This window comes from Aythya ferina, assembly GCF_964211825.1.
Source record: "Aythya ferina genome assembly, chromosome: 11".
Classification (NCBI taxonomy): domain Eukaryota; kingdom Metazoa; phylum Chordata; class Aves; order Anseriformes; family Anatidae; genus Aythya; species Aythya ferina.
The window spans coordinates 7,008,542-7,036,351 of NC_140307.1; the positions used below are offsets into that span (position 1 = coordinate 7,008,542).

Genomic DNA, 27,810 nt, shown 5'->3' on the forward strand with positions numbered 1-27,810 from the left:
TCCCTGCAGTCTGGGGTTGTACAGAGGGTTTTGTGAGTAGTCGGTGCCCCAAATGAATCAAATCTTTTTTTCAAGAGCCGGCAATAAAGCCTTCTCAAAGGAAGTGCAGGTCACGAGGCTGTTTCTCAGTAACACGTGTGGTCAGAGGCTTTTATTGTCATGCTAATTTATCAGACACGCAATCAGCTGGTGCTGCTGCTGCCATTCCTCCAAATCAGAAGTTGAACTCTTTAAATTTTTATTTTTATATTGTAATATTGTCCTCAAATATATACCTTTTTTTTTTTTTTTCTCATTGCATCTTGTTAGTTCCAACCTCACCCCAAAGCAGAGATTTCAAAGGAACAATCATCTGATCCAGATAAACATCTCGCGTCTGATCACAAAATTGAAGAAAGGCAATGGATGTAGGAGATCCTCCTTTCCTAAGGCAGCTCCCCATGCTCTTAGATTTCTACTCAGGGCTGTGTTACAACCAAGTAGTGGGTCCTTCGGTGATGTTATTTGCAAGTCAGGCAGAGATAAGCTCTTCTTTTAACCAGCGGGCAGTTAGGGTTTGAAAGCACACCACGACAGCTAGGCTGGGCACGGAGAGGTAACAAAATGTGTCCCAGTAATTCGTCTGTGCTGACAAAACACCTCCAGGTAGGTGCAGCTTCTCAACAGCAAGCGACCCTGGCTGTGTGGTTGGGGCCTGGCATCTCACGTTTACAGATACCATAACCAATGCCCCTGAGTGCTTTTTCTGAGAGAAACTTCCCTGGTGTATCTTCTCATAGATCTCATCCTTTAAAACAAACACCCCTTGCCAGGTAGGAGCACGTCACCCTATTTGAGTTTTACTACTCACCTCATGGTGACGTGCACAGGCGCTTCCTACAGTTTCCTTCCCCTCGTGGAGGAGCAGGGTGAATCGATAATGAACGATGCTAATGACGCTGCACTTGTGGTAAGGTGCTCTGTGCCCTAAAGGCCTGCGGTAATATTATAATACCAGTCTCTAGTTTGGGGTTGTGCTTCTGAGTAGCAGTTTACGAAGAAGTGACAGAGTGCAAAAAATGATCCGCTTGTGTTTCACCCCGAGGGCGACGTGGAAGTGAAGCACCCAAGCCTCAGCACACAAGCCACATGTTCCTGCTGTTTAAAACTCTTGATTTTTATCTAGCCCAACCATAAAATGAAGGTCTGATCCTGCTAGGATTGAGCTGAAATGCTAATTGCTGACCTTAAAGGGAGCAGTGTTCTTGACACACTGTTCGGGACATGAAAATGCCACGAGCACCGCCTGGGCTGTGCTTTCAAGGCCATTATCAGGGAGGGGATTGTCATTAGGGTTTCTGCTGCTCAGATGGGGAAGCAGAGACTCAGCCTTAGTAACTCGTTCAGATGCATGGAGGAAATCTCAAGCGGAACTGGGAATCTCCTGATATTCTTCTGATGCCTACAGCAGCATTTGGCCCATGGCTTGTTCCTCTAGGTCTTATTCCACCCTGAATATCGCTGTGCTGCTTGCTTCTGTCCCAGTGCTCCAGCAGTTTCCTTCTTTGGACCAACCTGTCAGCTGTCAGGGCACATTTCTCCCCATCATGGCATTGCTGTGACCCTAAGCAGTTCTCTTTGTGATCCTGATTTCTGCTTTTCCAGTAAATGGGACTTTCAGAAACTTACAGTGTCACCTCAGATTTCTGAGAGTCTGCCACTAGCCGCACACAAACACATCTAACTGAGACAAAATTATGCCGATTTGAGTTAGTAACATGGGGTTATTTTATCAATAGTGCATTGCAGAACCAGATATCCCTAAAGCCCCAAAGTCAACAACAGATTTAATGCTAATGGAAGGCCATTGGCAGCAGTCGCTGCAGCAGTTTTCCAGTTGAGATGGAGGCATCCTCTTGCAAAATCCCCTCCTTGAATGGGAAAATTCGCTGCAAACATGCATCTCCCTTTAGAAGGCGATGACATTCATGGGGTGTTGGGTTTCAGGAGAAATGAGAGTGAGCGGGATTAGAGCAGGGCTTCAGCCCTAACACTTGCCTGCTTTGACCAAGTCTCTGCGCTCCTCCACGCTGGGCTGCGTGGCCATGGCGTGGGCATGGCACTGCCACAAGCCCCTGGGGAAAAATAAATGAGTTTGCTCTAACAAACTGCTTTGCAGACAGTAATCCTGTCATTGAAGCATCATTTTCTTTACATTAATTCCTGGTGTTCATGGGTGTTGTGAGAGCCGTTGGCTTAGGGGAAAAAGATTTTTACGGCTTTGATGTTCATGCCAAGGAAAGGTACACAGAAGGGAACCCCTGGGGGGCGGTGACTGATGAAAGTTTTCATGGTTTTGCTGGGCACAGAAAGCAGCAGGGACAGAGCGTTTGTACCAGAGCAGTGGTGAGGAGGGGGAAATCAGCTGGGGCTTTGTGAAGTCCACCAGACGATGCTTGGCCTTTCTAGTCCTGGGACCAAACCAGCATCCCGAAGGCAGAGCTGAATTTTAGAAATTTATCATTTTGTCAGCACTGAAAATATCAATGGAGAAGGCAAGGCTCATATTCTGCTATCTCTTCGGGTTATGGTAAGAAGAAAAAGAGCAAAAACTTTGATTCTTTAGCTGGAGGGATGGGAGCCAAATGAATACATGGGCAAATACACGCAGATGTGCTCAGCCTCACCTAGAGCCTCCCAGGAGCAGCCCAGCCGCACGTTTCTCCCTGGGCTTGCTGCTGTTTCATAGTTTCCTTCAGCCCAGACACGATAGTTGTTAAAACTAATAACAAACAAGCAGCAAAGTCAGGAATGAAACCAGATGTCGGGAGTAAAATGGACTTGTTGAAGGGGTTTGGTTTTCTTTTTTTTTCTTTTTTCTTTTCTTTTTTTTTTCTTTTTTTTTTTTTTTTGAGACTGGTTTGAATAAACAGAAAAATCTCAGCAGCACTGAGCGAAGTTTGTTTTAAATTGCCTGTGCAAACCTTCTGTTTTCACAGGGAAGTTGGAAATGAAAACTGAAGATGAGGTGGATTTTATGAAAGATCCCAGAGACAGCGCAGCTTGCGAGGAAGCGGTGAGTGTCGTTTGTGCTTTGTTACCTGCTATTTTTAATGTGCTTTTTAAAGAACAGCCACCGCTGCAGGAGACGGCCACCTAAACTGCTGGTTTCCTTCTGCAGCCTTTGCAAGGATGAAAGTTGTCGCTCGTTGTGACGCTTTGTTTCAGCATTTTAAAAATAGTGTGGGCTTTTTTGGTTCTTGCATTTCTAAAACGCTCTGGATTAAGCCACGTTTGGGTTGTGAAATACAGATTGGCCCAAAAGGTTCCTCATGAGGCAGCGTTGTACAAAGATGTGTATGAATAAGGTCATTATCCGAACCGAAGTGAGCAGTGAGGAGACGTACAGGGATCAAACAGGAGGGAAAACCCCAAATTCCTCACAGGGGGGAAGCCATAGGAAAGGGCTGAGCCAGAGACCTGAAATGAGTTGTGTTGGTTGTGTTACCATTCCCCCGACCCCTCTGCTTTGCCATTTTTAAGCACCGTCTGCGATAAAAAATGTAAATATTGAGCTCAAAAGGAATGTACTTTTGGTTTAAAACACCCCTACTGTGTTCTGTGCTTTATCAGGAGCTGGGGTTTTTGGTCTCACCTTTCTTAGCTGGATTTGCTTTTGCTCCTGGGTTTTATATATAGTTTCTTGTTCCTGAAAAAAGAGTGTTTTGTAAATGCTAGCTTGCTCGGAGCCTGTGTTCGTGCACGTTGCTGCTGAGCAGCTGTGTTTGTGTGTTAGCTTGCCATTATGAAGCTGTTAAAAGAAAAAAAAAATACTGGGGAGATGAGTTAACATTACAGGGTGGAGCACCAAAAACTTTGCTCATCCCACAGTAAAGCTCTTTAGGCAGAAGAAGAGTCTTGCCAAAGCTTGTAATAAAATCAGGTTTATTTTGTTTTTAACAAGTTAAGGCTTAATTTCTGTAGCTGTTTGCTCAATGAGTTACCCGGGGACTGGAGCTAATAGCTTTTCAAGGTAAAATCTGTACTGTTTGATAAGTAAGTCTTTTGTTACTGGAATGCGTGAGCATTAAGATGCTGATGTTACTTTACTGACCCTTTATTAGAGATCATTTTCACAACTAATGCTTAGGTGCCGTACAGTAAGATATATTTAGAAGGTACGAATTAGGACACTCCCTGTCCTCTTATTATATCAGTTTATTTTCAGCTGCTTGCCTCTCAAACAAGGAAAAAAAAAAGTAAGAAAAAAAGTAAAGAAACATTGAATTTGGCTTCCATTTTGCATGTTTTACAGGCATTTGGAGACTTTGTGTGTGCTTTCTTCTCTTCTTCCTCTCCACCTCCCCACCCCATCAAACACCTCTTTAGAAATCTGGCTTTTCTGTTGCAGGAATGGGAGTGTCAGGGGAATGGAAAGTTTGCTGCAGGACTGACACGGTTTCCTGTTGCTACGTTCAACAGAAACAAAATAACAACTGCACTATATTAAGGCCATTAAAAAAAAAAAATATGGTGCAAGGCTTATAAATAGAGCTTAATTCACACATCTAGGTTGAGTAGGGAGCTGGCCAGTGAAAAAGCAATCATGAAAAGTGCATCTCCTGCCCCGTCCTGTCTCTGCTTTATTTAGTGCTGACTTTTTTGTAGCCAGAAGTCTTTCAGGTGCTCATTGCCTTCTCATTACCGAGCCATTTTGTGGTTAGTAAAAGCGGTTTTCTGAACTTGTTGCAAATAGAAGTGTTGTTACTTGCAGCTGGTCAGGAGCTGCAGGTATTCTGCTCTCAGGAACCGGGGAAAAGCTGCCTGGGAAATGCATTAACCCTTGGTTTGTGGCTGAGAGGTTTGCACAACGTTGTTTATTAATACGCAATGTGGAAAGCTGTTTGTACACACAGGCTATTTAAAAAATAAAAATAAAAAATTGGAACCTAACAAGTTCCAGTACTGCTTTTGTAGTGGAATCGGGCAAAATAACAAGAAGATCAAACACACTGGAAAGAGAAGGGGGAAAAATCCTTCTTGTGAGTTGGTTTCCAAAGACATGGGGGTTATCAGGACCCTTGATGCCAAAAGCGTGCCCCAGTGTTACATGTAGAGGATACACGTGCTGGGCCTGAGCGAGGTTCTTGTGCATGTCACGGAAAAGCTGCAGCTGAAAAGTGTTTAGGAAAATAATGGTTTGTAGGGTTGTAAACACTGAAAAGAAAATAATGGAAAAATGGTTTTTCCAATTAAAATGGGTTTTTAAAATGTCTGTTTGTTAAATCACCAGAATGCTTTCTCAGAGGTTGGATTTATTCAGCTATAGAAATTCTGTACCAACAGTTCCCCCAGTCCCTTTCGTGCTGAGCGAGTGCTTGTCCTGCCGGAGACTCCACCAGTTCTTACTGAGCTCTTTTGGGGAGGGATCTAGAGCAGAGCTGGGGTGACAACTTGATGTGATCTATGAAAATTAGACTTTAGCATTTTTTAAATTGAATAACTTAAGATCCTTGATGTTAATGAGAAATCTGCTTTGACTTTTACATACTGTGATAATTCAAAATAATTCAGGAATGGAGCTGGGTAGCTTCAACAATATGGAAGTTAAACAGCAACGTGAAATGAGCTGTACCCTGATACACTTTTCTTCTTGTGCTGATGGCAGAAAGCAGTTATGATTCATTACTTGCTAAATCTTTGACTTCATGTAGCAGACTAGATAAAGTTGCACTTCTGGGTTCATCTGATGGCTTCTGTTGTCTAAGCCTGTGGCTGGAAGAAAACAGAAACAGTTCACTGGGAAATGGCCTTCTCTTTGTATTAATTGCATTTAGTTAGATCTTATTGAGTTTAATGTTTCCTAGCTCTGACACATGAATTAGTTTTTAAATGAACATCTGTATTTCCAGAAGTTGCAGCCTACCAGAAAAAAAACCATGTCATTTCAAAATAGCTTCACATAGACCGAAGCTTGAACAAAATTTGCAGTTTCATCTCCCCACTCATCTGAGTACTACAGCAATATATCAGCGAGGTCAGTTTCTGGAGGAAAGCTTGCAGTATTTTCAGTAATGGTTTGGAAGATGGAAGTGTGTTTATAAGACTTTCAGATGACATCAGGATGGGAGGGGTTGCAGGCACTTGGGAGAGCAGGGTTAGAGTTCAAAGTGACCTTAAGAAACCAGAGAGTGCGTCCAGATAAGAGAAGAAGGGGGATGCAAACCGTCTCGCTTGCAGAGAAGAAATCAAAATGCGCATTTACCAAGTCAGGATTGCCGGAGAGTGATGCATAGAAAACAACCGAGGATTTTTAGCGGACCACAAATTAAGCATGAATCATCAGTGAGAGGTGATTGCAAAAGAGTCGGATCTTGTTTTGGGTTACTCTGAAGGAGTGTCATCCATAAGACAGGGAGGTGACTTACTCATGCGTGGTGCTGCGGAGACCTTGTCGGTGTCATCAAATCCAGTTGTGGGTGTCCTGCTCCGAGGCGGATGCAGGCGTGCTGGAAGGTGTCCAGAAGGAAGCAACAAGAAAAGATTAAGGAACGTGAGAAGAGGTTGAAACAACTAATTTTGTTCAGTGTAACAAAAAGAAAACTGTTGTGCAATCCAGCAGGCTTCCAGCATGTAATAGTGGTTATTAAAGTCCTAGATTCCCGTGGCAGCTTAATTTACTGATTTGCTAATTTGCCAGGATGATTGAGGCTGGATATTGAAAAAACTTCCTGTTATCATCATGAAACTGTTGCAAGACCACCTAGGGAGGGTATGAAACCTCCTTCCCTGGAGGAGGGGAGGTTATCCACAAGACAGCTGGGGTAGAGCCTAGTTCTGTTGCTGGCCATTGCTTTTGATTTGTAGGTCCCTAGGTTTTGTGGGTGGTTTTATATTTTTTTTCCCCTTTCTTTTCCCTGCAAGGTTCCTGTATGCTTCGTGTGCATGCACTGCATGTGTGTGAGCTTGCTCTGCTTCGTTGCCTTCCCTGGCTCTTGTAGAGGGACCTGCGGGGGGGATGGAGACCTGGGGGCAGCAGCTCCTGCCCAGCCCCACATGCTCCTCCCGAGCTCCTGTGCCATGGATTACAGTTGTGCAGCTAAAACGTCTGAGGACCTTCTCTAAAGGCTCCATCCCAGGGTTTCAGGAGCTGAGCGAGGTTTTCCCTGTGCCTACCTGGTGGAGGTAGAAAGAGGCAATGGGATGGACTGGGGTGGCAGAGGGCTTACAGGTGGCAGAGACCCGCACAGGAGGGAGGTGTCGGGATGGGCAGTGAGTGTGAAGGATCCCAAGGTCTGGCTCTCCCCCAGCTCTGTCTCTTGTCCCTGGTGTCAGCAGGTAAGTGGAGACAGTCGCAGACAAGGTGTCCGGTGTCACCCCCTCTAGTGGCTGCTGCTCAGAGAGGAGAGCCCGGTGCTGGGGAGAAGATAGGAGATGCTTCGTGGCTCAGAAACGCTGCTTCCTTCCAGGGTCAGAGTCCTGCAGGCTCTGCTTTAGATTTAGATTTACTTTCTGAGGAAGTAATTTCTTTAACAACCTGCTCACAGTGAGGAAACACCAAAATTTTGGTGTTGGTGTGCACCGAAGCCAGCTTGCTCCACGTGTGTGCGTACAGCTCTCCATACCGTGTGATTGTCCACGATCGCGTGATCGCATTTTCCAAAGGCTCTGCAGAAAAGCTCGGGAAGCCTCCCAACGGCATGGGGAATTTCAGACCGAGTGGCTGAAGTGTCAGAAACAAATCAAACCAGGGTGCCGTGGTGGAAAGTGCAGCCCTAACAATAGGCTGTGTCCCAGCCCTGCCTCTTTAAAATCACTTGTGTAACTCTCTCTTTGTAAATATTGTACTGTAACTAGAGTAAACATGGAAAAACCCAGCCAAAAAGGAGCCTGCCCGAAGCCTGGCATCGGTGCTGAAGGGTGACACACGACTGCACCGGTCAGGGCTTTGGGCTGCCCACCCATAGGGCCCTTTCTCACACCCACTGGCATCCTGTGCGTGCCCCTGGGCGCTCCCAGCAGAGGCTGGAGAGGGCTGGGAGGAAATAGTGTCAGATGCTCGGCCCCTGCTGCATTCATGGCTCTGCAGAAGAGCTCGCCCGTTGCTGCGGGCTGCTTCTGGTGTCTGCTCCGCGCGTCGCTGTGTAAGCTGTTGAGTCCGTGGCACATGCTGTGGAGAGCTAGAAAAAAAGCAGGGGGAGGAAAAAAAGCAATTCAAACCAGCCTGGGATTATTGTTGGCCTTTTGCTATTACTCATGCTTTGAAATCTGCAGCAGGAAGGCATTTATACAACCATTGTGGCAGCTTTTTTGTCCTACACTGAGTTTCTCTGGGAGCTGCAACTGCGACTCCTTTTTCTCCTGAATGCTGCTAATCCACAGCTCGAGACAGTTGCTTCCGAGTTCAGGCGCAGGATTCACGGATGTTAGTGAGAAAAGCAGGGAGGCAGACGACGAGCCAAATCCCCGACTCGGTGCAGAGATGCAGCTCTCAGCTTTGGCTTGCAGCGGGGTAGATGAACGCGCTGTGGCCGTGGGGCTCGTGGGGATGGAAGCAATATGGAGATGGTGAGGTTCTTCTCTTCCCTGACACCTTGCCCTTCGGTCACTGCAGGGTGTCCATTATTTCACAAGTGTGAAAAAAAAAAAACACAAACAGAGCTAAAGATCCCCATCATAGAAAATCCTGGTTTTGTAGTATGAATTTTTTATGTGGTCATGAAGGTACGGATACATAAAATAATGGATGTCTAAGACACTTGCCATGGCAAAGTAACGCTGGCACTGAATATTGTGCCATGAGGAGGAAAATACTGTGCTGGTTTTGAACAGCTCAGTCTCCTGATTCGTATGGATTCTTTTATTTGTGTTTGAAATCTCTTAAAGTTTTGTGGTGTAACTGTTGTATGGTAGACATGGCAACCACACACCAAATTCCTAGTCTAAATATAGAGGGAATTAAGAAGACAACATAGGGAACCAAATGTGGACTTTTCAATGGAAACTGCATTTTTAGGACAAATGGGTACCTTGGTGTATGGCGTCACTGAGTTTTTACCCTTCTGAACGAACCTACCCTGCTCCAGTGCTGATATTTTGGAGGTTGGAGTTGGCATCCTACAATGCAGAGAAGCCAGCACGTACATTTTTCTGTAGACTTAACCTTTCTGCAGTTCACTGGTACTTACAGTGCCTGAGAGGAAAACCTTCCTTGCCAAGAATCGTTAATACAAGAAATAGGTTTTTAATTCTATTATCGTGCATTTCTTCTGGGGTCTGGCGAGGAGTTGTGGTCTGGTGCTTCAGTTCTTTTGCCATCCTCCCCTAGTAGCTGTCCCTCGTGGCAAGTTTGCTAGGTGTAGCTCTTCGGGATTTGGGAAAGCTTTCTGAGGCAGTTTGTGCCAAATCCAGCAAGTCCCCTGTGAGATGAATGACAGCAAGAAGCGAGAAGTGACATGTGGAGGGAGAAAGCCCCTGGGGACCGCTGGGGCTGAGCTGCTGGAGGCCACTGTGGTTCTTCTTCCACTGCCTCAACCCAAGTGTTTGGGTGGCCTTGGACTAACCATATGCATGGGACAGGGATTCCTTCCAACATTTTGCTCTGATGGAGGAGCCATATGTGCAATGTGGGCTTAGAAGATGCGGCTAAGCAAGTTGAGGCTGTAGGAACGACAGTGCAGGCTTTGAGGGCTGAAGATAGTTAATTTTTTGAGTAACATGCTGTAGGAAAGAGTGAGCGCTCCATTGTTTGAAGTTTTCCATCAAGAACTGGATGTCCTACCGAGCGATAAGCTCTAAATGATCTGCCAACCCAGGCTGGCTGGCCTGCTATAACTGGAGGCTCGTATGGGCTCACGTGCTTTCTGCTGTCATTAGGATCCCTCTTAGAAGATGAAGCCTAGCAGTGCAGCGAAAGGAACAGCAGTCTGAGAGAAGAGCAGGGCTCTTGGCCACAGATGGAGGTTTACAGTCCCCAGCACTCCCCAGGCACAGCATTTTTGATTGAATCTTCCAGCAAAGGTTGAAAACAGTGGTGCAAAGAAGAAAAGGGTAAAGGACAAAGGAGAGAGAATTGTATTCGAAGCTAGAGTGCTGATTAGAAAGAATACTCCTTCTGTTAAGTATTTCCATTCATGCAGTGTGAATCGTTATGAAAACGTATTTGGCTTTTCACCCAGCACGGTTAAAACTCTTTCCATGGAAACATGGAATCAAAACACAATTAGCTTTGCAGTAGTTGCACAGATTCCCCTGTCTGTTATCGTTTGCAGTCTTTTTTCCCCCACCCTTTGTAGGTGGGTCATCTTCTCTCATATTCTTTTCAAGCAGAGGTGGAAATCTCAGATTCTTTTCCTCCAGCATCTCTGCTGTTACTGCTTTCTATCACGTGTACGTCTTGGTGAGGCCCTGAGTGGCTCGGCTGTGTCGCAGGCTGCTGTTCAAACACCAGATGAAATACAAGCCCCAGTGATACCAAATGTTTGTCTTTCCATGCAGCGTCCGTGCTTGTGTCAAGCAGATTCACTGCTCTCTGGCTTTGTCGGCGACGTCTTTCCTGCTGCTTTCTGCCTCGTCTACAGGCGTGGTCTACGTGTGCTCCGTGGTGCAGAGTGATTTAGCAGCAATGGAGAGGGCTTTAAGCTTGGGGCTGTGAAACAGGAATAGATGGCAGTGGATGATTAGAATATCTCGGGTCTATACAGAAGTGCTGGTATCCAAGCATAGGATACCTAAAATGAAAGCACTTCCCTGGTATGGAAGGAACTGGGCTTGGCTGAGCAGAGTCAGAGTGTGAAACCCCAAAGACAGAGCGGTGCGTTTGTGTCATGTCTGGCCATAGCCAGCCACAGCTGGCCTTACTGTCAGGGCAGCAAACTCACCAAAGCTTTCAAGGAAAGGAAACTTGAATTTTGGCAGAATACTTGTAGTTGTCATCAGTCACACGGAAGAAGAGGTGATGCCTTCAAGTGCAGATGCTGTGAAAAGAAAGTATTTGCAGTAGCAACTTCTTTGTCAAGACCCCGGAGCAGGTGGGTGTCAGGGATGAGACGAGAGGTCCTCGCTGCCGTTCACCTCCTTCCATCACCAGTTTGTTGTTTTTACTACTGTGGGCTGTATTTTGGACTTCTGCTTTGGAATAACCCCAACGTGGAGGCTGGAACAAGAATGTGACAGGGTTTTGCAATAGTTTAATAAAATATACTTTATCAGCTGTATTGGAATTAGCAGAGAGGAACAAATTCTAAACCAGGCTTTCTTCTGCATTTGCTCTCTTGCAGCTAACAAGGTTCTTGTCCTTCCACCTTCTCATTCTGCTTCATTTATGGATTAAATTTATACCTATACAAGCATGTATTTGATGTCACCATCCTTTTGATTTTCTCTTAAGCACTAGTGAACTTAACTACCCCCTCCCTTCTCGCATACTGCGTTTATCGTCTTAGTGCCAGCAATGTACTCAGCGAAAATGAAGGCAGTAACTGTGCCCAAGAAGCTAGTCCAACAGATAGAGCCAATATTTCTGGGTTATCTTGTTTGCTTTCTCTTCTGTTTGTGCTGCTAAACTCAGAGTAATTGTTGCTAGCTTGTACTTAACCTGAGTTAACACCGCTCTCGTTTCAGATCTGGAAGAGGACTGATGCTTGGCTTATGATTGTGTCAGCCTAGTTAGATAATGCTTCTGCCTTGATTTATACCCTGATACTCTGACAGCCACAGTAATGGTAGTTTCACCTTATTTATGCACTTAGTTATGTGGGGACATATTCCCCATGCAGGAAGCACAGCACCTTTGTCAAATACCATGTGCCTCCCTGTCCTGAAGCATTTCCACCGTCTGTGCTGCCATGGGAGCACTAACGCCCGTCTGCAAGTACCTTGGCACTAGGGCTGCCCAGCTCATTGACCAGCTGAATGCCTTCCCCCTTCCTTAACATCGCCTTCCAGCTGGTGAGATAAGAGGCAGGAACGTGAAGCCTCGCCCTTGCTAACTCATTAGTCTGAGCCCTGGTACTGAGTCTGCTTAGCATCAAGCGACTTGTTTTTCTTCTGTCTGAGACTGTACTTACCTCCATAAATCACAAGCAGATCATAATCCTAACTTACTTGACTCTGAACTTTTGCTTAGTTTCTTAACACAGCTGGACGCACTGAATGCCCAAAAGTGGTTGGGAGGCCTTTTGTTTCCAAAATACACATTTTCAAAGGCTGGAGGTGCAGTTCTCATGTTGGTTTCGATCCGAGGTCTTGTTCTTGGGAATTTAGAAATCTCTTCTGCCTCTCCAAACTGTTACCTGGCAGATTGCAGTGATTCTTACCAAAGACACGGACACGGGTGGGGTGATAAAGTCTGCTGAAATAACTGATGTGCTTCTTGGTATACTGTTTCACCATGTATATACATACATGTATGTCTAAGATACAATAGTTATTTAACTCTCTGGCTATAACATGGAGGAGGAGGTGGATGTGTCTTAACTTCAAGTGCCTGTATGTAAGGGGTGAGCAAAGAGCAGTAATGCATCTTCTTGAGCCTTTTAAGAGAGTAGGAGCTTACACCATTTCCAAATATTCCCATCTGTAGATGCCAGAAGGGAGCTGTATACTGTAAAGACTGGGGTTCTGTGGTATTAAAAAGGGAAGGGGAAAGAGGATGCTGAAAAAAAAACAAAAAACAAAAACCAATTCAGTACTCGGTTTTGATAGATTGGGGTGCTTTTGCCTATGGTTGACCAAGGTGTCTGCAAAAATGCCCTGGGTGCCCTCACTCATGGTGGCTTTGGACAGGCTCTCCTGGCTTGTTCCTGCCCACGGTGGGGCTGGCAGTAGGGCTGTAGCTGGCATGGTGGGAGCAGTGCCTTCATTTTGGGTTGCAGTCCTTTTCTTCCTTTCTGCATAGTCTGAAAGGGGCTTTAGGGTGTTTTGCAAATGATGGTTTTAACTGCATTTTGGGGATTCATGGAGAGAAGCCTCTAAAGGCTGTTTGTTAATAGCCAGATATCTGGGGACAGTGTTAGATTTGCTTGTCGAGGCTTGTTTATTACTTGTTTTCTGTCTTTGGGAAGCTGAGGTTTACTTCTTATGTCAGAAATGATGCAAAAGGCACCCAGAACAGTGTACATGAATCCTCTGTCTTTGTTATAAATCTGAGTATATAGACTAAATAAATAACTTCTTTCTGGGCTCGAAATCCTTACAGTACACCAGACAACAAAAATTTGCGTTTTGGAGTAGCTCCTAGAATTCTTTAATGCTGAAATATCTCCTCCGCTTGAGAACCTGGGGCTCTCCCTCCCGTAGATAAGCGATGGCTGTTTGAACTGGCTTTGCTTCTGGCTGTCCTTTTGGGCAGAGGTTGGCATAACTCAGCCTATACCAACCGGGACGCTAGGAGTGCGTGGCAGCAAAATACGAAGTTTTGAAGGTAAGGCTAAACAAGTACTCTCTTTGTTAAACGAACAAGGGGGGGAAAGTCTGTGCTCTCAGGATTGCCTTTGTCGACTCTCAGACGTTTAAATCTACACTGAGAAATGATTTTCAGAGTGGTTTAGAAGCTTCTTAAGCTGTTTTCTTCTCTTTCCAGAAAACAGAATTTTATATAGAAACATACCGTTTTATATAGAAACATACTCCGAAAGTAGCAGTTGAATTAAATGTTTAAAAATAGGATATTTCGGTTTGTTTTAGATTTTTTTTAGGTAAGCATTCATCTCCCAAGGAAAGTACATTCTGTTTTTATGCATGTCTTCGTATGAGCAATGTGTGTTCCCTGACTGGTGCGCAGTGCTGCCTGGCGCACTGAATACCTTTTGGCAGGTTGGCTCTTAAAATATATTGTGTGTTATCTTCTACGGAGGATGCCGGTAAATGTCTGGATCCCATACTGATTTAGCAGAAGGGGAGGCAGAACAAATCTGGGTTTTATTGCGGAGCACTGCTGGAAGTGGAAGGGGAGCCAAGGAGATGGGCAGCAGCGCGTGCTGAGGGTGTGGGTTTAGCTCCCTGGTGCAGGGCAGAAAGCAGCTATAGCATAGGGGATTTGGGGCCAATGTTTAGGTAAATAAGTGCAATCATGCAGATTTGCATTTGGGAGTTAAATTTCCTTTATTTCATGTTTGAGGCTGGTGACCAGGAACAGACCCGTGTATCTTTCTAACTCTGGACGCATTCTGACTTTTCTTGCCCCAAACTCCCAGGGGAGGGGAGAGAACGGGGCACTGACTGCAGCCACTAAACAGAGACAAAAGTCAGGAAAGGAGCCCAGCTAATATTTTCTTCCAGTCTTACCGACTGACCTAGCCAAAAAAAGCATAAAATAACAACAGCTGTTGAAAAAGTCTAAACCGTTTGCCTGTACCAACAGATGTTTCTATAAGCCATTGATTTTTAGGTTGTCCTGGCTTAAATACAGTACGGGATGAAAAGGGTCAAAAGGGTAAAATGCATCTAGGAGAGATTTCTCTACTTATGAGAACTTTATAAGCTGTCAGTGAAGCTGTAAACAAAGTTACACTAAAATATATAATATCTTTTAGTTTAAGTTGTGTCTTTTTTGCTTGTTACTGGCTGCTTCGGTTAACAAAGAAAATATTTTTCTTTCAATAGCTTTCAGATCTTTTGCTGGGTATTTTTTCTTATGCGTCTGCATTAAATAAGCCCATTTAACAAAACCTGATCCTCTTATAAACATGGAATAATGACAGTATCCCACATATGGCTTTCATTAATTTTTGCATGTTTTGAAGTTGCCTTTTTTTCTCCTGAAGGCTAACTTCAGAAACAGCGGAGATTAATGCTACATAATAGCCAAAATGACTAGCTGAGCAGTCAGCAGTTCTAACTTTGGATAGAAGGGGTTTCTAGTTAAAATTCTTTAACCATTTCGTACTAGAGAGTTCATTTTTTCTGTGCAGAGCAATGCTGCATAATCTGGCCTCCTCCCAGTTGCAGTTACTGGTTTGCATCGATTGAGCGGGCATCAGCCCTGCTGGTTATCTGCAAGCTTTTTGCTTCTAAGTCTGTAAATGTTTTGGATTGTGGCCTTCTGAGAGCTGCGGAACACTTCACCCTTTTTTTTTTTCCCAGGAAAACAGGCCCAACCCTTTCTGTGCTGTTGCTGGTGAGGATTTCAGGTGATCTGTTTTATTCTAGAGCAAGCTGCCCAGTTATCTGCGGCACCACAACCTTGGCATCTCTGGAGGCAACCCTGGTCTATAGGATACACAGGGCACCAAATATAAGGAACGCTGTTGTTTGACATTTTAGTCCCTAGTTATTGCCCATTGCATTAGGTTTATTTATTTATCTGTTGATGAAAGCTATTAAATGTGTGGAAGCACAAATCTTCTGACAGGCAGGGAATAAGAGAGGGGAGCACAAAACCCCAATAACTAAAGTTTTCCTGTACCACCTGTATTGACCTGACATTCCCAGTGCTTGCTGGGCACTCCCTACCTTTATTTGAGAAGAGAGAAATAGCAGGGTTCAGATACATTATTCCCTTTAGGAATTATACCTGCAACAGCAAATGTTGCTGTAAAGGGGTCTTTGACAAGCCAGTAGAAGAAATGTAGCAGATGTTAGTTTATAACCGAATAAATATTGTATTATTTTTCTGGAACGATGTCAGTAGTTGAGAAAATTCCTCACTAATGACTATGTTTCAACATATTTGGCTGCTAACTATACCTGTGTTTTAAGTCCTGAAATTCCTTTAGGAGCATTTTCTAAAGTTGGGTTAAAAGGGAGAACATACCTAGGATGTGCTGCTGCAGCTGTGCTTTTGACGGTGTCTGAACAGAGCAGGCTTTTCTTCATGGACCCGGTGACTCCTTACCCCTGCATATCCATCTTCAGACCAGAGAGATAAAAGTGGGGTAAAAATTTGTAAAACAGGTTTCTTCTGCAGGGTTAACATTCTTTCCTGGGCTTGTGCTGTAAAGACATGTTTGTTTAATATTCTTTACAGAGGACTACCAGGGAAACGGATAAAACAGTGAGCAAATTAATACTCATGTGGTCCTAAAACGGACCTCCCAGGCAGGAGTTGGAACCCAAATGCCTCCTCTCAACGTTTGCGTTGGATTTTATTTCAAGTTTCCAAACACATGGGGAGAGGGTATGAAAATATTGGTTGGATGGAAGCGTAGGTAGGAGAGGGAGCTGCAGTGTCTGTTATTGCTGGGGAGAGAGAGGGTCCCGGCTGCAGCCAGAGCATCTCAGTTACCGGTCAGGTCTGAGCTCCTCCTTCCCACAAAGCAAACAGAAAAGTTGGAAGGGCAAAACAAATCCCACAGTGTCTTCTAGCCCCTGCCTGCAGCAGCAGCCAAATGAAAAACTGACCTGGAAATATGGTGGGTACCTTCATACCGAGCTCTGCTTTCCCACTGCTGTCTCTACCAGGTTGTTAGTTACAAGATGAAAGAACAGATAACCTTTTCCTTTTTCATGGAGTACCCAGCCCAGACAATACATGGATCGTGTGGGCTTCCCAGGGCTGAATCCGAGAGACTTCAATTAAAAGGGAAAAGAAACAAAAAACAGAAAGAAAGGAAAAAAAAAAGGGGGGGAAGCTGAATCATTTTCTGGCATGATTATTCATTTGAATGACCCTTCGTTGCTTTTCAATTAGATTACCGTGCCTTAAACTGGAGCCATAAAAGAATGGTAAAAGTTGAATAATTTCCTCAGCTAAAGATGTGTCATTTTTACATTGTCTGTTAATTTTACTCACCGATACCGTACGTCATTTTTGTTGGGCTTTATCCGCCAATTCATCTGTGTAATCTGCTATCCTGTCTCCGTTTTTAGCTCTAAATGCACAGCTCTTTAGATAGAAGCACCCAGCAGGCGTATCCTTGACCCGATCCCTTGTTAGGGCGAGGCTGGGGCAGTGCCTGCCTGCCCCTGTGCCATGCCTACAGCAGCGGGCATCGAGCCCTTCTCTGGGAAGCTGATGTGGTGTTTCCTGCACTCCCCAAATACCAGGCGGTCTGTTTTCCTGAGCAAAACTCATCCTAACCTTAAACCGCAAGGCTTCGCTCTTTCTGGAATTTATTACTATGATGGAAAGGAGCACGTTTTTGTTGGTGTAAGTCAGTCCTTTCAAGTACCATGGGTTTATCCCAGGGATGTTGGAATATACTTTTTTATCATGCAGGTTATCAAAATGAAAAATTCCTTTGAGTTTTGAATTTGTCAGCTTTATAGGTAATAAAACATCCCATTCTTCCTGCATTTGAGGCAAATTTACTCTAACTCCTCTGTAGGGTGAGTTACCAGACTTTGCTTGTTTGGGTATCATGGATTGAGCAGGCCTTCAAGTATTTGGTGGATGGCCTGTTCAAACCAATTTGAAGTGACTTGCATAATGTTTACAGTGGCTTGAAAACTCCTATAAGTATACAATTTACTATTTTAAACACATTTGTTTACACCATTACCTTTACAGATGCCAGAAATCATAGTCCTGCCTTCAGAGCTTCAGAGGCTGGAATCCCCAGAGCCTTGCATCACGACCAGCACTGCTGAGAGCTGCAGGGGTCTTTGTATCTGGGGGGTCCCCGTTGGAACCAAATCCTGTAATAACTCTGTTTTCTGTTATTTGTTTTCTTTTAGCTGACTTTTTGTAGGTATTTCCAGGGACTAAACCCCTAAGCCACAAATTCTCATTTTGGAGTGGGTTTGGTGATAGTGGGCCATGCGCTGGGCTGCTGGGGTGGCAGCAAAGATAATTTCTCATTGTGAGAGTGTACAGTTCGCACGTTAGTTACCCAGAACTGAAAAACATGCAGCAAAATTGAAGCTGAACTAATGCAAGCAGCGGAGGAGATTGACATTACTGCTGACAACCACTAGGGCTCATGCTCCGGTGGGACATTGCAGGGCTGCAGGGGCACAGCTTCATTTTGGGAGGCTGGTTTGCAGCTGCAGGTCATAATTCAGGTGCTTCCTGACAACCTTTTGGGGTTCCCTGCTTGTCCACTCGTGTTTTCACTTCCTTGTTTTCAGGATTCTGAAATTCACAGGGAAATACAAAATGTCCAGGGTTTGACAGTGAGAAGTATTTCTCTCAACGCTCGTAACAACCTGTATAAAGATCTGTTGCATTGTCCAAGATCCCACAGCACTTCAGCCAGCCAGACATCTCCATTTGCAGTTATTTTTGGTAAAGACAGAACTATATGTTTGAAACTGATGTCAGATCAGCTGAGAGGTTGCTAATCTCATGCGTGGGATGTGTTTCTCCTGTAACCATTTGGGAGCAATAAGATGGGCAGTTTACTTCCTCTGAAAGGATGTTCAGGCATGCTCCGTGGCAGACAAAAGCCTCGGCATTTTTCTGAAGGTTGTTTGCACAATAGAAATTCCTGAGAAATGTGCACAAAGTCTCTGAGAAATATTAGAAAAGCGAAGGTCAGGAAATGGCTGAAGGTCTCTCAAGGTGTTTTTGTATTTTCTCAAACCACGCGCTCCGTGTATCCATATGTCTGACAGCTTTCCAAGTCCTCCTCATTCCTTCTTCGTGGCTCTTAAACTGTTTATTAGACAGCTCTGTCTTTGAGCTTGAACACAGGCTGCAGCTGTATGATGGTTTGTTTGGATACAGAATTCAGCTCGGTTGTGTTCTCCCAACGTACGGTGTGGTGAGATGTCCCTCTCCAGACCTTAATGTGAAGATCTGAACGATTTAAGAGGAGAAAGCTGTAGGAGAGTCAGAACTGCCTACCTTGGAGAATCGGACTTGTTTTGGTGCTGCAGATTTGCCCAAGCATTTTTTTTGGGGGGATATAGCAGCACAGGACTTGCCATGGAGAGGATCTGTGTGATGGCTGATTGCAGGTGACCATCCTCATCTCTCTCCCTGCCTCTTCTTCCTCATAGACGAGTCCAAAATCACAGCTGTCTTTTAGGGTCTACCCAATGAAGCAGATGCTGCTTGGTGTGGCAAAGGTGGGTCGTGCTGCACCGATGGGGATACAGCCCTGGACCAAAATGTCACCACAGCGATGCAAATGGGCAGGCTGGGCAGGAGCGGGTTTTTCAACCCTCCTCTGTGTCTTGCAATCCCTTTGCAAGAATTAAAAGTGCAATATTTAACTTAATCTTTACCAAAGTCTGTGGCGTGGGTGCTCACTGGCACTCAGCAGCTGCCTGCTCACCTTCAAAACCCATGCTGGAGCATCCGCCTGGGTTTCTGCTCGGGCGGGTGCTGCCCCGCTGCCCGGCAGACACAATGGATGTGCATTCCCATCCAGACTGGATGCTCTCCTCTTACAGTCTTTGCAGTATTAGAGTGCAGATTTCCTTTGCCTTATTTAGTTTTGGAAAAAAAGGGGTTTGTTTTGTCTATCCGTGCAAGTGCCAGAAACAGAATTTTTAAATCACTTTCCAAAAAGCTGATTTCTTTTAAGAAAAGAGCAATTTAAATTGTAATTATTCTCTTTTTCTGTCTGACAAATTTATTATCTCCTGCGTTTAGTGCCCAAAAGTGGGTTTTGACTTGCTTAAGAGAGGGAGAATTTTTTCCTTTCATGTGCTGCTCCATTAGTTCCTATCAGGGCCGCAGTTTAAAATGTTAATATGCCTCAGTATTTCTGCAGATTGCATCATTTTCAGTGTTTCATAACTATATGGCAAAAGTAATTCGAAACAGATAACAATAGTGCTGTCTGTTTCAGAATAACCATGATTTCCTTGTCATTAAGAGGTCTGTTAGCGGGGAGAGGAGGAGGAGTTTTATCTGGACGAGTTACAGATCATATGGTGCAATTGAGTGCCTTTTTTTTTTCTTTTTCTTTTCCTTCCCTTGAAATCCGCAGCACTGGACTTTGGTTTGGATATGAAACGATTGGATAGTTTCAAACTCCTGTCTGCACAGAGCGGCTCAGCGCTTCCAGATGGTTTCAATAAGGAGCCCAGAACTGTCGCATCAGCAGCCGATGGCCCGGCTGCTGCTCGCGCCTCCTCTCCATTTTGAGTAACTCGCAGAAAAAGAGAGCGGAAAGAATTATTTACTTGTTGGAGTTGTTATTTTTTTTTTTTTTTAATCTTTATCTCCTGATTGTCTGGTGCATTGTGTTTCTGAGCCTACATTGTGTGTAAACATGCATATGGCATTCAGGAGATAGCTTAAATAGTTGGCCAAAAGGGACTGGAAACCTTTGTTCTGGTTCGTCCAGGCTCAGCCTGTGTTCTGCGTCCCCTCTGCGTGCCCGGCTGTCCATACAGCAGCGTGTAAGGCAGGGTTTCTAGCCTGGAACAATGCAGCAAAAGCCCCACCTAACGTGGGAAGGGAGGGATGGTCTCCCAAGTGGGAGTGTGTCTGGCACATTATCTGCTATTTGTTTATATTATGGTGGTGGTGTTTTTTTCTTTTCTTTTTTTTCTTTTTTTTTTTTTTCCTTTTCTTTCCCCCAGCAGTAAGTCTGGAAATTAAGATGAGATGGACTTCGGGTGTCTGTAGTCGTCACTGGCCTCCTGATCTTGGCTGTGAGTCAGGAACATAACCACAGAAAAAAACTCTTGGAACAAATTAGGGATTTGGAAGCTTAAATTTGAAAAGAGAGGAGAGGGAAGGGGATTTATTTTACTGGTGTATTTGGGTTTTTGTTGATCGTTTCTCTCTGTGGCTGAAGGTGTAGAGGAGTCCAAACAGATCAGCTGGCACTAGCCTCTTAATCTTCACCAGATCAAAACACGGTAATTAGGGAGGGAGGCAGGTCACCCTGAGTCACAGGCCGGGCATGGGCGCGCACCGCGTCCTGGGAGTCGCCCTGCCCGGCAGCTCCCCCGGCCAGCGCTCGCCACCCGCCTGCACCGTGCACCTCCAGTTGCTGCTCCCTTCTGCCCCGTGACAGCCTGCGCTGGGTTTCCTGTGGCTTTGGGCCACACAAAAGTGCTCCTGCAGAGCTCAGGAAAACTGTCCTCCTCTTTTTAACTTCCTGCTGTGAAGCAGCTCTCCTAGTGCATCTCCCCCACCTCCTTTGGCTAGAGACATTTCTCATTTCTCCTTACCTTTAGGAAGGGTAAGTGTGCGTGCAGCCGCCACGGACTGAGTGGTGATGCTGCTACAGGCCTGGCTTCTCTCAGCATCCCCGTGGAAGATGCCCTGTGGCAGTCAGCAGTGATGCTCAATGGCAATCTCCTCTTCAAGGCAGGCATCTCTTGAGCCCCATGAGCTGGACGTTTCCTTCTGGTTGTCCCAAGGTTCAAAGGTGAAGTGCCTTATCTGACAGAGCTGTGCGGTTGTCATTCAGATGAATCTTGGCCAGTGGATGAGAAGGGGCCGTATATCCAAGCAGCCATCGTTGGAGTGATCTGGAAACAAATTTAAACAGCTGTGCTGGTTTAAAAAATAAAAATAAAAAAGTTGCTACATAATGAAACATTAGAGCATCATTAAGGCACAGCGACTGCTGCACATTCCTCTACCTGACCTAAATTCACACGCTTTGTTTATAGGCTCCTGTCTTGTAAATTTAGATTTGAGGAAATCCCTGCCTTTTATGGTAGCGTTCGAGGGGCTGGAATGCTGTCACAGCCACTTCTGATTCCTCATCTTGACGGGCACATGATTGCTGGGATTCATTACTTGTGGAGAAAACTGGTGGCTCCAGAAAGTCCCCAAAGCACTACCACATTTCTTGTGTCCTAATACTGAAAGCAGAAGCTCTGCTCCTTCCTGAGGAGAACAGAGTCAGCGGCGGAGCGCTCGAGCTGGGGGTTGTTGCTGTAGGAGAGGCTTAGCGAGGAGATCCTCCCAGTTCAGTGTGGTAGAGATGAAGCTTTGGGTTGTGAGGGAGAGCCTGGAGCCTCACGAAATTGGGGCGGGATGCCTCGCGTTGACTAGGTAAGAGCCCTTCATGGGGAGGAGGTGACCTGCTGGGAGCCCCCAGCCTTCTCCAGCCCCTGAGGACCTCCTCACAGCGCGGTGCCCAGTGGGTGGTGGCCGGTCACCTCGCCACCGCGCCGAGCTGGCTGAGGAAGCGAACTCCCTTCTCAGCTTGCTTCCTGAGCCTGCTAGATCTGGAGGGTGATGATGTTTTTGTATAATCTGATTGTACAGATTGGCGGTGTCAGAACCAGCGTAGCTCAAAACGGTGCTGACCATTTCTGTGAACTCTTGCTCCTCAGCCCTCTACCAGAGGTGCGTCCGTGTGCCAGCTCCCGAGTTACACACGGGCTGGCTTCTGGGGACATGGTCGGGTGACTGGGTGGCAACCGAAAGAGAGGAGCTCCAGTGCGATGGGATTTCTAGGTTTAGGCCTCCTTGGGAAAAATTTCCTTGCATTGCCATGCCAAAACCTCATTTTTATCTGTCGGGAGGATGCGGGCCTGTGGCACCTCTGCCAGAGTTTGAGGCGGTGGTTGCAGAGTGCCTTGCGCGGCCTGGGGCCGTTCCCTGAGGGGCTGGATGAAAACACTCCGCAGCCCCTAACGAAGCTTCATGAGCACAGAAGGTGCTCCCCAGGCGTTGATTAGGGTGGCTTTTTGAGATCTGCAATTAAATGGTGGCTTGATAACGCCGTTTCCGATGTCTTTGTCACCTGCTTTGTGGCACAGGTTTAACAATTCCTGCATTTCCAGCTTTCTGCCCCAAACAAGCAGCATTTGCTCAGTGCAAACTCCTGCACTCAAATCCAACCACAGAGCACCCCCCTCTTCCCCTTTTCTTTTCTCTTTTTCTCTTTCCTCTTTTTTTTTTTATTTTTTTAATTTTTTTTAACTGCCCCCATTCTGTTCTGAATCGGTGAATGAGAGAATGTCTAAAGCCAGGGAAGTATGGAAAGATTTTCTCCCTGGAGAGGTCAGGGTGGGGTGGAAAGCGGAGGGGGCTGCGAGGGGGCAGTTTGAAAACAGGAAACCATGTGGCAGCGTGCACGCAGGGCCCAGATGATGTGAATGAGCTATTGAGAGATGGGGAGAGACTCGCTGCCTTGCTCGGCATTAGAAAGACTCAGAAAACTGTGGGGTTTTTTGTTTTAAAGAAAAAAAAAAGTTCGGCCTTTCAGATTAGAATAAATGAGAGAAAATTGTATTTTTTCTGAGAGCGAGGTACTGAAATCTAGTGCTTGTCTTAGTGCTGCAAACATTTAGAAACAAAAATGTAAATGTCTGATTTCCTTTTTTTTTTTGGTGTGTGTGTGTGCACTGATTGAATCATAAGTTTCCATTCCTGTTTTGGGGAAGCGCCGAGCCTGAAGTTGTCTGTCTGTCATTCACCTGGCCCCAGGGGAGAGGGAAGAGCAGTCATTCTCCCTCTCCTCGCCACCCCGAAAACACGTACCTTTGCTTCTTAGTCTCTTTGGACCAAGCAAACACACCGAGAGCCTGAAGCTGGCGGTGGAAGAAGCTGCTGAAGGAAAACTGCTGCTTTTTCTTCCCCACCTCCCTCCTTTTTTTTTTTTTTTTCCTCTCTCTCTGAAGAGATGAATCATGTTCCCAAAACTGCAAAGAAATTTTCAAAGCTGGGAGAACACTGGTGCAGTACTAAAAAGGCAAGTAGTGACGTCCAGCTCAAACCAGGAGGGGAGTGGCTTTATTTCATTATTTTCTTTCCTTTTGCCCTGTGCTGTCATTAGAAATTTAAACTTAACGCAAAACCGAGCCCTTCTGTCTGGTGAACGGTAGACTGGCTCAAAAAGAGGAAAGTACCTTTTTTATTCTTTCTTTCACGTCCTTGTGCACTGAAAGAGAGATCACGTTGGTGACAGTATTTACTTTGGATACGGTGATCGCCTTTTTTTTTTCTTCTTCTTTTTTTTTTTTTTTTTTTTCTTCTGAATCAGACACGTCGTGGCTGAGCCTACCTTCTTTTTTCCCCTCTCGGAGTGTCCCTGTTGCACCCGTCTGGCTTTTGTTCTTTTTCTCTGTCAGGATTTTCATTCTGGTGCTTTTTGGATATCCAAGTTGCCTGGAAAACTTTTCATTATTAATATAACAGGAAGGCTGATACCATTCTTAGCAGCTACAAAAAAATAATAGCAATCATATACGTAGAAAGCTCTCTCGAAGTACCTTTTGTTTGCTATAAGTTCCTGCGTCGCCTGCATAAGCAAATCTGTTCCAAGAAGACTTTATCAGCCGGTCGCAGCTCTGGGATTTTCGTTTTCCTGTTAAGAGGCTCGGACAGGCAGGCGTGCTTCGGAGGGCGAGGAGACGCGGGGACTCCTCCGAGCACGCGTGCGAGCGGTCGGGAGCGCGCAGCACCGCGGTCACTCTGGAGTTCATGGTGGGCTCTGCTTCGCCTCTGCTCGCGGCCGTGTGGACAAAATGTACGAACGCCACAAGAGGCGGTACAGCCTGTGCGACATTTCCAAGGTGGACAGGACTGTAGATGTGGTGTTGCTAAAGGTATGGTGCTTGTTTATGTCTGGTAACTTGTTCCCTTCTCGAGCGCGGCCCGCGGAGCCCCGAGCTGGGCGCTGTGGGGAGGGGGATCAGGTGGAAGGGCTCGCACCCTTCGGGATGCGGACGGGTTTGTGGTGACACTTGGCATGAAGTGCCTCAGTATTATCTCGTAAGCAAATGATCCACTGCGGCATGCAAGCACGCTTCTGGAGAGCACTCTCTGGCCATCTTCCCTGTCCCCCTGTCTGCTGCCCCTAAACACTTGCATCACGATTTGTAAACTTCATGCATCATAGGTGTTTTTCTGTGCCTTTCAGTCAAGGCTTTTCATTTCCAGTGGTCGCTTTTGGGGTTGAAATGTCCTGTCATGTCACCCCCCCAATGTATTCTGCCAAAAAAAAAGCGTGGCAGATCCTCCTTTGCCTCTGGCTTTTGTTTATATTTGAAGGGTGTAGCTGTTGATCTTACTGTTTGGGTGGGAAATTTGACTGAAGATTGGTCAGACCAAGACCTTGGCTAATTGCCCCAGCGTTCCTCTAATCTAAAATTAGCATGTGCTCCACCAAATGGCACAGTGGCAGTCTGGGAATGTCCTGTCTCCCTAACAGCTTTGTGGAGCTTCAGCAGTTTCCTGGCAAAGTGGATGGAAATCGGAAAGCAGCCAGAGGCACTGCAAAACACAGACAGCCTGAGATATCTTAACTCCTGGATGAGCATTTCCTTTCCCCCTCTCTTTCTCTCTCTGTTTTCTTTTCTTAGCAGAGGCGGTGGGTTTCTGCATGATTGTGGGACTTCCTTTTTTATGGTTTTCGCTTCATGGCTTTGTGTCAAGGTTGAGACAAAAACCTCGAAGATGGCAAATATTTTTATTTTCAGATGATTCTGGTTCTACTTCATATGCACTAAAATTAACCAAACACTTGTTAGGTTAACTTGCAGTGTTTAGGAATGAAAGTGTTCATTTAGGTTTAGGTTTTGCTTTTGGTTTTTGCTTATTTTTTTATTTTTTTTTCTTTCATTGAATGTGTCCTTTTTTGTGTGACACCAAGCAAAAATAACCATAACCTGTTTTCTGTATGAACTTGATCTCGTTGAGTATTTTTTGGACTTTTATCTAAATGATATTAGTTGCAGATTGAATCCCATGGGTTTCAATCTCCAGGTGACCCCATGAGTCATTAAAAAAACATAGACATACTGTACACACACTGCTTGTGTGAAATGTCCGTTTAATGGTACTTGGGAAAAGAACTGGTACCTCTGACAACCTTGGTTGCTAATGTAAAAAGCAAACCCTTTTTTTTTTTTTTTTTTTTTTTAATTCATAAAGAATATCTGGATGCCTGGGTTGAAATGTAACTCACTGTAATTATCTGACTTCAGTATTTCTGATGTCATCAGTTCCCTAAATTAGTTTTTGTTCAGCAAAGCTTAGATTTTATAACAAAGTATGGCTCTCGTTAGTTCCCACTAGTATTTTCCTAATTGAGTTTCAAAACTGTGGGTTATGCTGTCTGTTCCTTCAAGTGACTCAGTGTCCATATATGTGTGCATGTGTGCACGCAGTGCTGCTCCCAACATGGACTGTAAAGAGTGCAAATGTTTAAAATAGGAGGGTGCTAGTGACAGCTGTGTTATAAGCAGCTTAGTCTTGATATTCAGTCAGTCCTGATGCTTTAGCTGGTTTCTATAACATAGCCAGTAGATTAAATTAAATTTTGATGATCCAGGGATCTAAGCCAGCACTAGACTGCGTCAGTGGCAGATCATCTCTTGACGTTAATGGGAGCTGGATCAGACCCTTAACAAGCGAGCTGGATTTTTTTTTGTTGGGATTTTTTTTTTTGTTTGTTGGCTGGTTGGTTATGTTTTTAATTAAAATATTGAAATAAAACTGTACCTTTTGCAGGTCACTATATTTTAGTATGTAAGAGGGTTTCTTAGGCGTTAAATATTGAATAGCAAATAAACATCCATACAACAGAACCAAATAGGACCCAGGAATAATATTTGGTCTGAATGAAGTTGCAACAAGAAACCTGCTAAGCACCCAGCAGCTTTCAGTTTGGCCAGTGACTGACTTGTACAAGGTGTCTTTTCTTTGGGTCATAGGTGAATACGTTCTTTGCTTCATTTTAAGATGGGGAACTCAGTAATCATGATATAGGAAAGAAAAACAGCTGGTGGAGAAAGCAACTGGAACAAGTTGTGAACAAAGAAGATCATCTGTCATTTCGGCTGCCATGTGTTTATAGATGGTATTTTATTTGCATTGATTGCAACTGTTCTCAGATAAAGTTGCAGAAGACTTTTGGTTCCTACTGATTACTTTGTGATGCACATGTCTTCTGAGGTATTGCTGTGCTGGGGCTAAAATTTTCCATGTTTAGATTGTGCCTGAAGAAGTGGTTTGTGAAGTTACGTAAAAAACCTCAGCAATTCTGGGGGCTGATGCACACAGTTATTTTTTACTTTAACATGGTTTCCTCCTCCTCCCCGCATACAAAAGCAAAAGTCAGTGGGTAAAGCTGCATCCTAGCTCATTGTTGGAGGTAGGACATCATCTGTGCTGTAGCTCTTTTTGCTGCTGCATCAGGGTAAATGTGATGTGCTTGGTTACCAACCACAGTGGCTTTTGCCCCTGTACAGGGAACCCTGTTTGATGCAGAAAAAAAATTTCTACGCATGGCGTAGAAATTTCACATCATCTTCCCTGCTGAGCTCATAGCAGAGGAAGGAGAAGGTGTGGGTCAAGTGGGATATCTGTCTGTCTGAATGATTCATTGAGCTCTAAGCAGCACTGTGCAGGGTAAAGCAGGCTGCACTACACTGTACCAAGACCCAAAATGGGAAGTCGCAATGTGCCCATGTGTGAGTTGGCAGTCCTGTCTCATTTTTTAATGTTGTGCCTGCTACTGCAAATATAACTGTCAAGGGACAGAACACAGATACCTCAGGAGCTGGCACCTTGCAAATACATGCACAGTTAGAGACATGTTCAAATTTCGATGATCAGTTTGTTCTTCTCGGTTAGAAGATAAGAAGTGGGCTTGTTTTGAAAAAGGGAGGCCGAGCAACTACAACTGGAAATATTTTTTTTAGTTGTTAATTGACTGTATCAACGTTTCAGCTTTGTAGATGAATATTTAAACTGTAATTGGGAGGTAGAAGGTGTAAAGTTTTTTTCCTAACTGGGGAAAACAAGGTTTGATTTAGCTGCTCTTCAGACTAGCAGATCTCATTCAGCTTGCAGTTAGGGCACATAACATTATTGGTGAAATTAAAATCAACCCAGTGTTCTAAAAAATAATCAAGATATTTTGAAATTAAGGTGGGTGACATTTTCCATCCATTTTTCTGCTCCCTTCTTACAGGGCTTCTCTGGCAACTAAAGATCTGCATGAACACGTAAGGCAAAGTACAGTTAGCAGCATCCCGAGCTCATAGTATGTAGAGAACATCCCCAAATTACCTGAGGCT

At 45.0% G+C, this 27,810-nt stretch overlaps 1 protein-coding gene across 11 annotated transcripts in view; it reads left to right on the plus strand.

Annotated features, from left to right (window-relative positions):
• The window catches only part of AKAP13 (A-kinase anchoring protein 13), a 217,359-nt gene that overhangs the window by 117,069 nt on the left and 72,480 nt on the right, over positions 1-27,810 (plus strand). For all 11 annotated transcript variants that reach the window (XM_084532068.1, XM_084532064.1, XM_084532070.1 and 8 more), the window contains one exon: positions 2,979-3,055. In XM_084532068.1, the coding sequence (XP_084388194.1) occupies positions 2,979-3,055 (77 nt within the window). The remainder of the gene's footprint in view (positions 1-2,978; positions 3,056-27,810) is intronic.